The sequence below is a fragment of the Podarcis erhardii genome (genome assembly GCF_964252035.2).
Source record: "Podarcis erhardii genome assembly, chromosome: 6".
NCBI lineage: Eukaryota > Metazoa > Chordata > Lepidosauria > Squamata > Lacertidae > Podarcis > Podarcis erhardii.
Window position 1 is genome coordinate 6,505,721 of NC_138510.1, and position 16,371 is coordinate 6,522,091.

At 47.4% G+C, this 16,371-nt stretch overlaps 1 protein-coding gene across 6 annotated transcripts in view; it reads right to left on the reverse strand.

Annotated features, from left to right (window-relative positions):
• Window positions 1-2,980: 2,980 nt before the first annotated feature.
• ZNF512B (zinc finger protein 512B) overlaps window positions 2,981-16,371 on the reverse strand; it is a 45,321-nt gene continuing 31,930 nt past the window's right edge. For all 6 annotated transcript variants that reach the window (XM_081867670.1, XM_081867673.1, XM_081867672.1 and 3 more), the window contains exons 10-17: window positions 15,081-15,173; window positions 14,463-14,564; window positions 11,816-11,986; window positions 10,133-10,324; window positions 8,735-8,836; window positions 7,620-7,682; window positions 5,200-5,298; window positions 2,981-3,287 (exon numbers count right to left, since the gene is read on the reverse strand). In XM_081867670.1, coding sequence (XP_081723796.1) covers window positions 3,000-3,287; window positions 5,200-5,298; window positions 7,620-7,682; window positions 8,735-8,836; window positions 10,133-10,324; window positions 11,816-11,986; window positions 14,463-14,564; window positions 15,081-15,173 — 1,110 coding nt within the window. In that variant the 3' untranslated portion in view covers window positions 2,981-2,999. The remainder of the gene's footprint in view (window positions 3,288-5,199; window positions 5,299-7,619; window positions 7,683-8,734; window positions 8,837-10,132; window positions 10,325-11,815; window positions 11,987-14,462; window positions 14,565-15,080; window positions 15,174-16,371) is intronic.

Here is a 16,371-nt window from a genome sequence, read left to right on the forward strand (position 1 = left end):
GGACTCAAACCAGTGGCTTCAAGTGATAAGAAAGGAGATTCCAACTAAACGCCAGGAAGAACTTTCTGATGGCAAGAGCTGTTCGACAGTGGAACGGACTCCCATGGGAGATGGTGGACTCTCCTTCCTTGGAGGTTTTTGAGCAGATGTTGGATGTTCATCTGTCATGGATGCTTTAGTTGGAATTCCTGCACTGCAGGGGGTTGGACTAGATGATCCACAGGCCCCTTCCAACTCTATGATTCTATGAATGTGTGTGCGAATGTCAAAAGCTCTCAATGTGAACACTGCCATCCTATATTATGGCTCCTCATTTGATCATCCCATTCCTTCTCCTAGGAACCCTGAAGCATAAAATTGTCAATTCAAACCCCAAGACTTGCCAACCGCATCGATAGCAAACAGGCCCAAAGTGTCTTCTACGCTTCAAAGACTTCCAGTTGGCTTCTTCTGCCAAATACCGCAGGGTTGGTACAACTCAGTTTCTTCCAACCTGGTGGCCGCCAGATGTTCTGGACGACAACTCCCATCAGCCATAACAGCTGTACTCCAAAACATCTGGAGGGCATGAGGTTGGGGGAAGACTGTTAGAGCTACACCTTCATCAAAGTTAAATGGGACTGATTTCTCCATTATTCCATCACTGGACTACAACTCCCAGCAGGCCTGATCATTCTCAATGCCGGCTTTGGCTGATGAGAGTTGTAGTTCAACAAAGCTACCTGGGCCTTAAAAATAACCCCCCTCTAAGCAGAAACAGTAGCCAGCCTTGATCACAGAAGCGGTCCCTTAGGCCAGAGGTGTCTATCCTTTGAAAATTCAGAGATGGCGGAAAGAGCGTTTATAACCTTACTGAGAACCTAGACAATTTCCCCTGTGGTCTAAATATGGCGCTTTAGGATATAGCCAAAAAGCACTTCTGGGGATTCCTGATATTGGGCAGCACATACTGGTTCCATTCGCCATGTGATGGTGGAGAGACTGGTTTCAACTCAAAGCCCGACCAGCTGAGGTAAATGCTGAGGTGTTCATTATGCTGAATTAACATAATATAACACGCCAGGACACACCCAATCCTATTCAAGTACACTTCCCACCCTCTATAGCAGGAGTCACCAAGGTCTCCATACCTCCAATGGCGCCTGCAAAAAAAGGTCCCCGCAAAATTCCCCTCAAAAATCCACAATGCGCGAGAGACCCTGTTCAATCTTTCTGCTCAGATCCTGCTGGCTCCCCCTTCCCTAGCAGCTGTTTTTGCATCATGCCGCACTCTCGCAGCAGCCATCTTGGATGACGCCACAGCCCCACGGCGGCCATTTTGTGACCGGCGCCCACGGCATTTTCTCAAAATCCCAAATGCGCCCACTGGCCCATTGAATACGGTTGGCATCCCCCTGCGCTGCAGAAGTCAACTGATGATTTAATTATAGTTGGCGAGACCTTCCCGGTATTTTTGTTTTAACAAGCCAAGTTCAGGCATTCTGCATGAGCAGGAAATATCGAACCCCATCTCTGCCCCCCAACTTTCCCCTACAGAGAAAGGAAGGACTGAAGGATGACTTCTACCCGTGTTTTCCTGAATGTGAGGTTAAGCCTCCTCGCGACTAGGAACTCTGCTTTTGTCTTGATTTACTTGCTTATTATTACATTCAGCATGCTCGCTCTCTCTCCCCATTTTATTCTCACAACAACCCTGTGAGGTAGGTTAGGCTGAGGGGCCGTGACTGGGCCAAAGTCACCCGGCAAGCTTCACAGCCAAGTGAAGGATCTGACCCTTGGTTTCTCGGGTCCCAATCCAATGCTCTGAGCGCTACACCACAGGAGCATTTCCGACCACATGGAAGATTCCAGCAAACGTGACTCAACATCCCACTTCAGACCTTCTGTGCTCAACAAGGGAACAAGAGAGAGGATGGAACTGAGGCCCAGAAGATATTCACGGCTCTGTGGCTCCTTTATGGTTTGATATTTCCTCCAGGCAGAATAAACGTTCTCAAAATTTATTTCACACCGCAATAAGCGGTTTCCGTTCAAAGCTTCCCCTCATAGAAGTATGCCTTACAAAAAAAAGTTTGTGATTGACCCCTGCAGGGACTTCCAGGCAAGAATTGACGCAGCGAGAGAACGGCCATTTTCAAAACTCCCCACAGGTTTGCTTCCAAAAACGTCTCATAGCCAAAACCCTCCCCCTTCCCCGCCCTCATCCCCAAACCTTGACAACTGAAGGATATAGCTCCCAAAACTGAAAACGGGGAACCGGGTCCCAAATCAGGGCAACGTTTAAAACGTGAACAGAACCTAACGAAACGACAATCCCGAAACGTCCGTCGTCAAACGACCCCATCGGGTTTTTGTTTTTCCTTTTTTCCTTCGTAAAAAAGCATCTCCTATGAAAATTATAAAAGAAAGCTGGTTCGCAACCACAATCACAACAATAATTTCATCTGTAAAATTCCCACCAGCTCTATTTCCTAACACATGACTGCTACCTGAAAAGGAATCCACAAATAATAATAGCTTTTTAAAAAAGAATTTCGACCAGCTTACGCCTGGGTTCCTATTGCACTTTCCTCTCCCTTTGCTTGAGCAAAACCCCCTTTGCTCTCTTTCCCTCTCCTTCTCTCTCTTTGCTTGAACAGCATCGGGTTCGAATTCAGAAACAGGAAGAAAGGAAGGAGGGCGCCGACAAACCACCTTACTATTCCACCTGCCCATGGACGCGGGGCGCCTGACCCACAGGGGGTTATGTACAATCTGCAGAGGTTTCCGACGGAAGAATCGCACAGCGGCCGTTCCTCGCTTCGGTCTCTTCTTCCAGTGGTGAAAACAAAACGTCCCGTGATTTAAAGTGGTTTTTCGTTTTTAAAAAAGGGATGAGCAGAAGGGGCCCAGCATATACTGGGAGTAGCTCTCCCCTTCCTTCTGCCCCATTACCCTGGGCTGTAAACTAATCATTAGAGAGTTTTGTTTTGTTTTCTCCCCCCCCCCAAACCGACGGCTTATTTCTCTGGCATTTTACTGGACCCCCCTTTCTTGCTGTGGGGGGGCTTGTTACCTCGCTCTGTCTCATCGGGGCTGAAGTCCGCGGCCTCCCAGGGCCCCGCCGGTTTCTTATGGTTCGTCTTGCCTATCTCTTTGCTTTTGGCGGAAGATTCCGGAGGCCTTTCCTTCGGCTTCCGCCCCCTCTTCTTCCCGTCTGTGCTTTTCCTCTTCTCCTCGTGGCTGGCAGCGGTCGGCTCGCTGGTCTTTTTCTTCCGAATGGCCTCCGTGGAAGTCCGGAACCAGTTCTGCGTTCAAGGAAGGAAAGGAGAACAGAGTCGGGAACTTGATTTGGACGCGGCACGGAATAGCAGCGTCCACAGCTCTGCCGCAACACCAAAACTACCAGCAAACGTGGCGGTTTTCAGAAGTTAAAAAAACAACAAAACGATGCACCTCATCCCCACTTGAACCATTCTGAGCTGCAATCACTTGCTTCAGTTTGGGGGTTTGCCCCAAAATCCTTCCCCCATATTGGGTGAACCAAGGAGACAAAAGGAGATTCGCCACTTCCGCGCATGCGCATGACGTCATTTTTAGAGTCTGTGCATGCGCGAGCAGCGAAACCTGGAAGTAACGCGCTCCGTTACTTCCAGGTCACCACGAAGTGCAACCCAAAAATGCTTAACCCGAAGCTACTTCAACCCGAGATATGACTATATATGGTTTTCACTCAGGTCCTCGTAAGTTAATTTAGGCGGGAAATCCTGGGCTGTTGTTGTTACAATGTGGACAGCCGGCTGCCTATAAAAGCAGGCCGGATGAGCTGTTTGCTGTTCAGTTCAATTCCAGCTTACTTATAAAGACCTACTTGGAGAAATCTCTGTGTCGTCTGCTATGCCCACCCACTACTTAATACACAGAGATCAGGAAATACGACTGTTCCCTGGAGTGCCCGCTCTTCCCCCTGGCCGCTGACTTTCTCTACCTCACAGACCCCTCCTGCTGCCTACGGTGGCCGACAAGGGAATCTTTCCTTTTCTGTTTGGCTTTCCGCTCAGAGACACAAAGGGCACAGCTGCCCCTCTTTCAAGGGGCACGGTGTCAACCAGCTGCTGTACTGTTTCTACGACGTCTGACTCCTGTCCCTGTTCAGGACTAGGGCACCAGCTCCACCTGGTACGCAGGCTGAGACCCTCCCTGCCCTCAGACTGTTTCGCCAGAGTGGTGCATGCTCTGGTTATCTCCTGCTTGGACTACTGCAATGCGCTCTCTGTGGGGCTACCTTTGAAGGTGACCTGGAAACTACAACTAATCCAGAATGCGGCAGCTAGACTGGTGACTGGGAGCGGCCGCCGAGACCACATAACACCGGTCTTGAAAGACCTACACTGGCTCCCAGTACCTTTCTGAGTACAATTCAAAGTGTTGGTGCTGACCTTGAAAGCCCTAAATGGCCTCAAAGGCCCAGTATACCTGATGGAGTGTCTCCACCCCCATCGTTCAGCCCGGACACTGAGATCCAACGCCGAGGGCCTTCTGGCAGTTCCCTCACTGTGAGAAGCCAAGTTACAGGGAGCCAGGCAGAGGGCCTTCTCGGTGGTGGCGCCCGCCCTGTGGAACGCCCTCCCATCAGATGTCAAAGAGATAAACAAGCACCTGACATTTAGAAGGCAACCCTGTTCAGGGAAGTTTTTATTGTGTGACATTTTAATGTATTTTTAACCTTTGTTGGAAGCTGCCCAGAGTGGCTGGGGAAGCCCAGCCAGATGGGCAGGGTACAAATATATTATTCTCCCACCAGTTGTCAAAGAGAAAAACAACTACCAGACTTTTAGAAGACATCTGAAGGCAGCCCTGTTTAGGGAAGCTCTTGGGGTGAGGGTCTCCACCACTCCTAATCATCTGCCCAGTCCCTGAGAGGGAGTTACCCAGACTGACTTTGATGCAGGGTATGATGAACAGCCTAAAGTCCCCTCCCCTTCATGAAACCCTCCCCACAACCCCCCCCCCCAAAAAAAATTAGCTACTGGAAAATAAGGCAGCAAATCTTGGGGACTAATTTCAGTCAGCTGGAACTTTGAAATTCGCTCCTCTATTATTAGAAAAGGATAATGATTTATTCCAGGTCACTGGGACCAGTGTCCTGTAGGCCTCACAAGAATTTCAGCTTTCACGGGGGGGCGGACACCCCCCCCCCAAAGTCCTTTGCTGACTTACCTCCGAGTGAGTCTTAATGATGTGGTACTTGACTCCGCTTTCCGAGCTAAACTCCTTCTGACACAGAAGACAACGATACTTCCCCACGGAGTGGTCTCCCTGCAATACAAAGGTCCGGCCGTGTGAGCTCAGCCCCGGAGGATATCTTGGAGATGTGTTGATCATCTACATAGGACAGATTTGTCCTTGGGACTGTGCCATTCAGCCTGCAGGGAATCTTCAGGCTCCTTCATATATGGAGTAGGATTCAGGTAGGGGTCAGAACCTCCCCTGGGGATCCGGGGAAGGGTTAACACTCACCGGGACACCTCAGAACCTATCCTGCACTCATGCATTTGGAAACTTAGCAGAAAGGGTCACCTGGCTCGCTCAGGTGAGATGGAGGGCAAAAGATGAGGCATTTTTGGCAGAGGAGCTTACAACCCCCGCCTTACCTAAGGTCCATTCCGAGGTGGTTGTTAGTATTTGTACTGTATTTGCATTGCAAATGTATTTCGCAAAGAATAAATGGTGGCAGTTGGTTTGCTTATTTTGTTATCGTCTTTTCCTTGAGAACATGGGGAATGTGGTGACTTCAAGCAGCAGACGCTGTCTGGAGGAGTTTGTGAGGACAGGCAAGCTATGGATTAATACTGTACTTTTTGCTCTATAAGACGCACCAGACCACAAGACACACCTAGTTTTTGGAGGAGGAAAACAAGAAAAAAAAATATTCTGAATCTCAGAAGCCAGAACAGCAAGAGGGATCGCTGCGCAGTGAAAGCAGCAATCCCTCTTGCTGTTCTGGCTTCTGGGATAGCGGCGCAGCCTGCATTCGCTCCATAAGACGCACACACATTTCCCCTTACTTTTTAGGAGGGAAAAAGTGAGTCTTATAGAGCAAAAAATACGGTACCTTATGCACTGCTATGAAGGACTAAGCCCTCTCTTTGGCTCAAGGGAGAGAAACACATTGCTTTCATTAATATGTAAATTTAATATAACAACAACAACAACAACAATAATAGTAATATTAATTGAATAATACCTGTTCAACTGTTGCCAACCTGACAAGCAAAGATTTATCTTCAAGTCTTGTGCAAGGCATCTGTTTCATCACAAAAAAGCTAACAGCTGTCTGTTGCTGAAGCAACATCTTCCACTTGCCCCACCTTGAACCCCTCGTGGAGCTGGCCATCCCCGATGTTGCGCCAGCCTACCTAAGCTGCCACGTGGAGCTGAACAGCAGCTTCATTCTACTCTGCAGCCCGCTACGAGGAGCAGAGGCTTCCTGTAATTTATGGCCGAACCTGATCAATAAAGCTTTTGAAATTTCTCTTCTGGGTTGCCGAGCAGCTAATTAAAACCCTGGATTTCTGCTACCGCTGACCTTGCGGAAAACGAATGAGCTCCCTACTCTGCCTCCATCTGCCACTAGAGAATGCGTAATATATTCTTTATTGACAATGAGGTGATGTACGAGCTCCCGGCGGGAGAGGGGTGTAGTGAGAGTTGCGGGAGCATGCTTGCAGCTGGATCTGTGGCATTAATGCGAAGCAGGCAAGCATCAGACATTGAGTATAGGTGCATCTTCACACAACTGGAAGCATCTGAATGAACCAGCCAGCCGTTTTCTGATCCGTCAGAAAATGAATGAGGTGCTTGAATTTGGCAGAGGGCGCTGAAAGCTGAGGGCGGGGAGTGAGAGTTGGGAAAAGGATTTCCGCCTATGCGCTCAGGGAAGGGTTCTCAACCTTGCCATTATATGACCTCTTCACGGGTTTTGGATACCACTGGCTATGACATCCTCCAGAGCTGCCTCTGAAGAAGGTTCGGAAACTTCAGCTGTTGCAGAATTCAGTGGCCAGGTTGCTCCATGGAGCATGAGTTTGAGCATATTATACTGATCCTGGCCCAACTGCACTGGCTGACAATTAGTTTCCAGGCCCAATTCAAAGTGCTGAATTTGACCTACAAAGCCTTAAACATCTCAGGACCTCAATACCTCCAGGACCGCCTCTACCCATATGAACCAACCCAGACCCTGAGATCACCATGAGGCCCTTTGTCGTGTGCCTCCTCCATGGGAAATCCGTAGGGTGGCAACACAAGAACAGGGCCTTCTGTGCAATGGCTCCCCGTTTGTGGAATGCTCTCTCCAGGAAGGCTCGCCTGGTGCCTTCACTGTACATCTTTAGGCGCCAAGCAAAAATGTTCCTCTTCAACCAGCTCTTTGCCTGATTAACATTATGTGTCCTTTTATATGTGTTTGTGGGAGCGGAGTGGTTATTGTTTTGTTTTTGCTTTCATTGTGTATTTTGTGTTTTTATTTTGTATTTTGATGCTGTGAACCGCCCTGAGATCTTCCTGATGAAGGGCGGTATACAAATTTAATCAATAATAACAATGAAGCTAGGCTATAAGCCGAATAAATGCCTTACCTTGTTGCAGTTTGCAAGGTGGGCTTTCAAACCGGACACACTGGAATAGATGGCAGCGCAGCACTGGAAGCGAAAACAGCGCAGCACATGTTAAGTAGAGTTTTGTACTCCCCCCACTTCCTTTCCCCCTTTCATGGGGTTGCAGCGACCGCCCCCCTCCAAATCCCCACAAGGCTCTCCTTCTTTGCAAGCTCCCTCTCGCCGTCACAAGGTTAATTTTACAGGCGATCTGCCTGTTGGGATCTTGCCACATTGCTTCTAATTACTGCTAATGGGAGTCATGTGGCTCCGTCGCTGGCAGGCAAAACACGTCCCTAAATGGACCTTTGAACATTCAAGGCGCTTTCAAGCAGTTACGGCAGGCCTGCTGGGCGACGGGAGATCTTACAGCACCGCCGGTCGCGAGTCTGATGTGGAAAGGGAAATTGGGCTCATGGCCTGGGCAGAGACGCTATCCGTTTCAGTGCCGCGCACCTTTTCAAAGTGGCCGTGATAACCGGCTAATGCCTCTCACCTGCTCTGCAAATGACATCCCTCGCACCTCCCCACAGCCCTGTTAACAAGCCTTTCCTGGAGATCAGGGAGAGGCAACTTTTTCAACTCAGGGACTGGGCACCCTGGCCATGAAACCTTAAGAACGGGAGAACTCAGAAAGAGATCTGTTCCAATCTGCAGCATGTCCATAGCTAAAGGTAAAGGGAACCCTGACCGTTAGGTCCAGTCGTGGCCGACTCTGGGGTTGCAGCGCTCATCTCGCTTTACTGGCCGAGGGAGCCGGCGTACAGCTTCCGGGTCATGTGGCCAGCATGACTAAGCCGCTTCTGGCGAACCAGAGCAGCACACGGAAACACCGTTTCCCTTCCCGGCAGAGCGGTACCTATTTATCTACTTGCAATTTGACGTGCTTTCGAACTGCTAGGTTGGCAGGAGCAGGGACCGAGCAAGGGGAGCTCACCCCGTCGCAGGGATTCAAACCAACCATTGCCAACCTTTGGATCGGCAAAGGTTGTTTAACCCACAGTGCCACCCGCGTCCCACAGCATGTCCATAACACAGCATAAAACATAACATCCCTTTCATTTTCCAATCAGCCTTGCAGAAAACAAGGCACTCACGTTATTAGGGCAGTTGATGTGTCCTTTTTCCTTCACTTCGTTTTTCCAGGTTTCCAGAAGCCTCGGGTTCAGCTTTGGAAGCCCAGGACGGGTATAGTTTAGCTGCCAGACGAGAAGCAGTGGTTAATCAACTTTGGCATCTAGAACACATCTCTACAAAAAACTGCATTGTTCTTCTTCTATTCTGCTTGTTATTTCAACAAGTTTCCCCCCAAAAAACGATTCTGTTATTTACATTTCCCCAAGTTTAAAAAGATTGCCTGGAGCGTGCATGTATGTGTGTTTCACCAAAATGAACAAATCTTTAACTGGATGAAATCAACAAAAGATGAAATCAACAAGAGTGTATTTTGTCACAGGCAGTGTGACGAAGAAGAGCTCAACCAGTGGCAGAGAAAGAAAACACTGAGGACCTTGCGCATATGCACATCTAGTAGGCAAATAAATAATAATAATAATAATAATAATAATAATAATAATAATAATAATGTATTATTTATACGCCACCCATCTGGCTGAGTTTCCCTAGCCACTCTGAGTGGATTCCAACCAAATATTAAAAACACAATACAGCATCAAACATTAAAAACTTCCCTAAACAGGACCACCTTCAGATGTCTTTTAAAGGTAAGATAGTTGCTTATTGCCTTAACATCTGATGGGAGGGTGTTCCACAGGGCGGGTGCCACTACCGAGAAGGCCCTCTGCCCGGTTCCTTGTAACCTCACTTCTTGCAGCAAGGGAATCGCCAGAAGGCCCTCGGAGCTGAACCTTAGTGTCCGGGCAGAATGATGGGGGTGGAGACGCTCCTTCAGGGGGTGGAGACACTCTTTCCAATATACAGGACCAAGGCCGTTTAGTGCTTTAAAGGTCAGCACTAACACTTTGAATTGTACTCGGAAACATACTGGGAGCCAATGCAGATCTCTCAGGACCGGTGTTATTGGTCCCAGCGACCACTCCCAGTCACCAGTCTAGCTGCCGCATTCTGGATTAATTGCAGTTTCCGGGTCACCTTCAAAGATAGCCCCACGTACAGCGCATTGCAGTAGTCCAAGTGGGAGATAACAAGAGCATGCTAACTCAGTACAACACTAGTAGCTGGTGGATAGGCCTGCTGCCCCTGGCTGGAGCGTGATCACTGCAAGCAACAACAGAGTGGTACTGAAGCTGCGAGCCCTGCTGTCCACAGAGCTGCACCTGGTCCTGCAAAAACGATTCCCTAAGCTTGGCTTCTCTGGTCAGGCGCCTGTCTGATTTCCAATCTGTTTCCAAACCAGCCAACTGAAGAACCTCCAAGCCACACACCCCCCAACACGTGCCCCGGACCAAGACCACAGACCCTGTTTTCCCTGCACCCCGCCTTCAGCAAAATTCAAGTGTGTGACGGGTTCTCACTCGCTTTGTCTCGGGGACCAAGTCGTCTTTCATCCTCCGTTTGGTCCAGTCCTTGGCTAGCTCGTCCTCGGCAATTTCCTGCAAGTGGAAGACAGCGACCTGGGCTGATGTGCGCCGGATCCTGCCGCTCGGAGTCCTCTCGAAATCTTCAACGAGGCTGACTTCAGGCTTTATCTCGGGCTGTTCAGGAGGCTGAGAAGACGGGGGGGGGGGTGAAGGTGGAAACCAGTGTCAGCCCCATCTTCCGCATCAGCATGAAAAAGCCTGGATACTCTATGTCAAGGGCTGTCACCAGGATCCACAAACCAGAGAATGAGCTTTTAAGCTCCCCACCAGGTTTGGATTTAACTTGCGTACTTTCAACTAACCTGCCTTCAGCTGCATACACTCAAAATTGCGCATGTTAAATGTGTGCACTGTATTTAAAATAATTGTAACACTGCCTTCTATTATAAGAAAAAAAAAAATCAAGGTGGTTCACCCAAAACAAAAAAATTCATTAAAATAAGGAGTATTGAAATCAGCAGCACTCAAAGAACCAAATTTAGCAAGCTGAGACAAAGGCTGAGAGGAGAAATAGGTTTTGCACAAACACTACCAGTGGATCACTGTTGCCTTGCCAAACTAGCAGAAATGTTGATAAAAGAAAAAGATAAATGTTGGAAATGCAATGAAGTAGAAGCAACCTTTTTCCACATGTTGTGGTCTTGTAAAATAATTGGGGAATTCTGGGAAGTACCGTATTTTTCTCTCTATAAGACGCACCAGACCACAAGACGCACCTAGTTTTTGGAGGAGGAAAAAAAGAAAAAAAATATTCTGAATCTCAGAAGCCAGAACGGCAAAAGGGATCGCTGCGCAGTGAAAGCAGCAATCCCTCTTGCTGTTCTGGCTTCTGGGATAGCTGCGTAGCCTGCATTCTCTCCATAAGACGCACACACATTTCCCCTTAATTTTTAGGATGGAAAAAGTGAGTCTTATAGAGCAAAAAATACGGTAATTTACAATGATTTTAAAAAGATATTCATAAAAACCTTCCCCCCAAGGCCTGAGACATTCCTTTTGGGAATGGTAAAAAAAAGATATGTATTATTATTATATGCCACCAACGCGGCCAGAATTTTACTGGCACAAAGGTGGAGAACGAGTATGGTACCCACCAGAGAAGAGTAGCCGTTTAAATTGCTTGAATATGCTGAACTGGCAGCAGCAATAGGGTAAGAGAAAAGTATGATAAAGGATATAAGGAGGATTGGAAAATGTTTATTGGATATTTTAAAGAACCAGTATAAACAAGTAAATAACCTAGCTTGTCTTGAGTAAACCCGGCAGAACAGGCGCTAGCAGAAATTAGCAGAGGAATAAATTTGAAGAGTAAAAATTTGGAACAGGCAATTTAGTAGAAAAGTACAGAAACCAGGAAAAGGGTGGATGGGAAGTCACTAGGTATTTAGCTGTATGTCGAGATTGTTATGAAAGTTGTACAATTGGGGGGGGGGCGGAGAAAAGGGTGTGTGTGTGGTTTTTTGCTTGTTTTGCATTAAAAATGCAAATAAAAACTATTTTTCTTAAAAAAAACAAAAGATGAGGAAATACTTTGCAAAATGTAATGTCTTGCAGCATAATGATGCTCAACAGCGTGACACTGTTGGGCTGGAGGGAAGAGGCTCGGGGGGACCTTACCGCGGACGGATGCTCTGACCGGACGTGGTAGTCGTGTCCTGCTTTCGACTTGTACGTCTTCCCACAGTGCAGGCAGGTGAAGACGGGCTTCTCCACCTCAGACAGCTGCTTCCCGCACCGCTTCTGGTGGTACTGGTACCCCATAAGGCTGGAGAAAGTAGCCACACATCCCTGTAGGAAGATGAACAGGAGAAACACGGTGGGAATGCCAGAAACTTGGATGGGTTCAAAAGCAGGTGAGACCAGCTCATAAGGCTATCAATAATTACCGAAATGATTACACATTCTTTATCAGTCTTCTGAGAAAAATACAAAACCTTATACAAAGCCACAGAGACTTGCGAACTACCCAACCTAAGATGAACTTATAATGTCTGATTTCAATGGATTTTTCATCTTAGGTTGGGTAGTTCGCAAGTCTCTGTGGCTTTGTACAAGGTTTTGTATTTTTCCTCATAAGGCTATCAATGGCTACTAACCACGATGGCTGTTTTACCTCAGGGTGGATAAAAATCTATGATTTTTTAATTATTATTTAAATCAGATTTTTTAAAATTTAAATCGGATTTTTAAAACAAAATGCTTTTGGAGGAAAAATCTTTCTAAAGATAGTTTTCTATTTAAGTTACATTATAGTCCAAAGGCTATTCATCAGGAAATAAGGATCTGTTTTAAGTTTTTCATGTGTGCTAAAACTCAGTCTAAGTTTATTTGTCTTTTTTTAATCGTTTAACCACATCAGTTAACAAACATGGATACGTATGCCATACTGTTATTGTTTTAGTTAAATAAATTGTTTAAATTGTTATTAAGGAAATGATTGTTTTTCTCCTTCCAATGAAGTACAGCAGAAAAGTTGTCCAAATATAAACAGTTAACTTATTAAACCTCACAATCATTTCATAAATTATCGGTCTATGTACTTCTAATAGTATAACCAAATCAGTAATTTTTTATATAACTGTAAAAACTACTCTGAAAATTTATTATTCCAAAAATGAAACCTTCATTTGGTTGTAAATATGCAAGAATGAGTTTTTCTGTAAAAAAAAAAATGATTTAAATCAAGTCTTGTTGTTTAGTTGTTTACTGATGAGTGATTTAAATCGTGATTTAAATTGATTTGATTTAAATCGATTTGATTTAAATCAAATCCGCCCTGTTTTACCTCCACTTTGGGGAGGCAGAGAGAATGCCAATGGGCTCAGTCCTGCTTGCCAGCTTCCCACTGGGCCATCTGCCTGGCTATCATGAGAACAGGGAGGCTGGGTCAGATGGGGGGGGGGCGCATTGGCCTAATTCAACAGCCATGCTCTTCTTAAAGTTTTGGTTGCTACTGCCACTTCTCTTCGGCAATATACCTTTCCTCCCCTCACCTGGCCAGGAAGGCAGCATGGCAGAGATTTGCCCACAGCTGTATGCTCTCTGTCCAGCAGTTGTGTCAACTTAAAAGGTAAAGGTTAAGGGACCCCTGACCATTAAGTCCAGTCGTGAGCGACTCTGGGGTTGCAGCGCTCATCTCGCTTTATTGGCCGAGGGAGCCGGCGTACAGCTTCCGGGTCATGTGGCCAGCAGGACTAAGCCGCTTCTGGCAAACCTGAACAGCGCATGGAAACGCCGTTTAGCCCCCGCCGGAGCAGTACCTATTTATCTACTTGCACTTTGAGGTGCTTTCGAACTGCTAGGTTGGCAGGAGCAGGGAACAAGCAACGGGAGCTCACCCCGTCATTGCGGGGATTTGAACCGCCGACCTTCTGATTGGCAAGCCCTAGGCTCTGTGGTTTAACCCAAAGTGCCACACGCATCCCTTCGTGTCAATTTAGGGAGCTAGAAAAGAGAGTGTCTGCTGAAGCTGCTTTCTGATGATGAGTCCTGCTCTTGCTAGGAAGCCAGAAAGGTGTTCTGTAATTTCCCAGCCGGCAAACATTGTGGCAGCGGTGATGAAATCCACTCATTGGTAAGGGGATCCATTCATTGGTAAGGGGAAATCTTCATCGAACTTTAAAGCAGTATCATACTACTTTAAACAGGCACGATTTTCCCCCAAAGTATCCTGGGAACTGAGAGTTTTTTGGGGGGGAACCCTATTTCCCTGCCCCCAAGAACTACAATTTCCAGGGTATTTCAACAATCAATCTGTCTTTCCAGAGAACATTCATGACCCTTAACAAACTACAGTTCCCAGAATTCTTTGGGAGAAAGCTGTGACTTTTTAAAGGGGAGTGATATTGCTTTAAATGTAAAGTGAAGTTGCGGGCCATAGATTTAGCTCTGTTAAGACAAGCACATCCATGCTGCCTCGCGCCCCAAAGCAAAACAGAGAACTTAACAGCTCTCCGCCTTGCTTACTGGGCTCTGGAATGCTCTCGTGAGATCCCAAGATATCGCACAAGCATCCCAGAGCCCAGTAAGCAAGGCGAAGAGTTTAAAAGCTCTTTCTGCGCCAGGGAAACCCCGAACAAAGAGAGCTTTTGAGCTCCCTGCCTTCTGGGCATTAAATCTGTGCGATTTCAACCAGCTGGCTTTCAACCACCTAACGTCAAACACACCTGATGAACATGCGTAACATGTGACCATACTGAAAAATTCGCTGGCTACCCCAACTCTTTTTCTGCTGGAAATATTAGCCAAGAGAGAAAAGAAGTACCTCAACGGGGCATTTTAGTTTCCCCATCTGCTTTAGTACTCTCCTCAGCCTCTCCCGCTCTTCGTGCTCGCTGAGAGGGGCAGCGGCTTCCACAGGAACTGGCTGCAGGGAAGGAATCGAGAAAACCTGCAATGTTAATCTAGCCTTTCGTACAAGCCATGGGCCGTTGTCCGCCTCTCACCTCAGAAAGAGGCATTTTATAAAAGGCACAGCACCCTGGCACCATTATCCAGCACTATGCATCTATTGCAGAGTGATGCCAGCGCAGAAAAAGTGAGAATCTCTTATTTCCTCTTTTTTATTATTTTTTTACAGCCCTCGTGGTCGCAAAGGCGTGTTCCTGGTGAGATTTCAGGTGCCAGAGGGGTTGTGGAACAAGATTAATAGTCATGGGGTGTGGAGGCCCCAGTGCCGAGCACAGCTCCTTGCCCCCTTTCCCTCCCCCCCCCCCGGGCAATAAATAGCACAGATTCCAAAAACACGGGTTGGAAGACAAGGGAAATTATGCAAACTTGCGAAAAACACACAAGTTTTGGAATCCGGCTTGTCCGAGGGCAGTATGTCGCCACGGTGCAGAATATTCATTTACTTGTTTTACATGCAAGCAGAGTTTCCTACCTTGTTGACGTGCTCGGCCATGGTGTGGTAATTCAACCCGGCTTTGGACTTGAATTGCTTCTTACAGTGCTGGCATTTCAAGGCATCCTGCAGCTGAAGCGAGCGGAACGAAAAGTCAACACACCAAAAACTGGTTTTCAGAAGCATTGCTGCCTCCAGCCCAGTGGAGACAGAGTACAGCCATCATAACCATCGTCCGCTGATAGCCTTGCCCATCATCATCATCATCATCATCATCATCATAGTATTGGTAGCAGGGCTTAATAACAATGTGTATTTTACCACCAGTCCCTTACTGGCAATAAAATAATAAAATATACAGGCAACTCTCTATTTGCATATGTTCAATATTGGTGCAACTGCGCGCACACACACACACACACAGACATGCATCACTGCGAACCTGGAAGTGACTAGGGAAAGGGCAAAAACGGCCCTAAAAAATGCAGAAAGGGCAAAAACAGCACCTAGCAATCCCACAAGCCTTTGCAAGTGCAATCCCAGGAGCCCTTGCACCGACTTTCCAAGGCCTGTGGAGAGTTGGGAGTTTAAGCAAGGAGGTTCGGATGGAGCGATTGGGGAGTTTGCAGGCTTTTGTCAATGGTGTTCCCAATATATGCAATTTCACTTAAGTGTGCGGTGCCTCAGACTGTAACCTCCGTGTAAATGGGGAGTTGCCTGTATCTATATCCATACAAATACACTAGGCAGGTGTGATGGACTCCTTGGTCCTGAATGGGGTAACTGTGCCCCTGAAGGACCAGGAGCGCAGCCTGCGAGACATTTTGGACTCACAGCTGTCCATGGAGGTGCAGGTTAATTCTGAATCCAGGGCAGCTGTCTACCAGCTCCATCTGGTATGCAGGCTGAGACCCTACCTGCCCACAGTCTGTCTCGCCAGAGTGGTGCATGCTCTAGTTATCTCCCGCTTGGCCTACTGAAATGTGCTCTGCGTGGGGGTACCTTTGAAGGTGACCTAGAAACTGTGATTAATCCAGAATGCGGCAGCTAGACTGGTGACTGGGAGTGGCCACCGAAACCACATAACACCGGTTTCTGAGAGATCTGCATTGGCTCCCAGTATGTTTCTGAGTACAATTCAAATTGTTGGTGCTGACCTTGAAAGCCCTAAACGGCCTCGGTCCAGTATATTTGAAGGAGTGTCTCCACCCCCATCATTCTGCCCAGACACTGAAGTCCAGCGCCGAGGGCCTTCTGGTGGTTCCCTCACTGCGAGAAGCCAAGTTGTAGGGAACCAGACAGAAGGCCTTCTCAGTGGTGGCACCCGCCC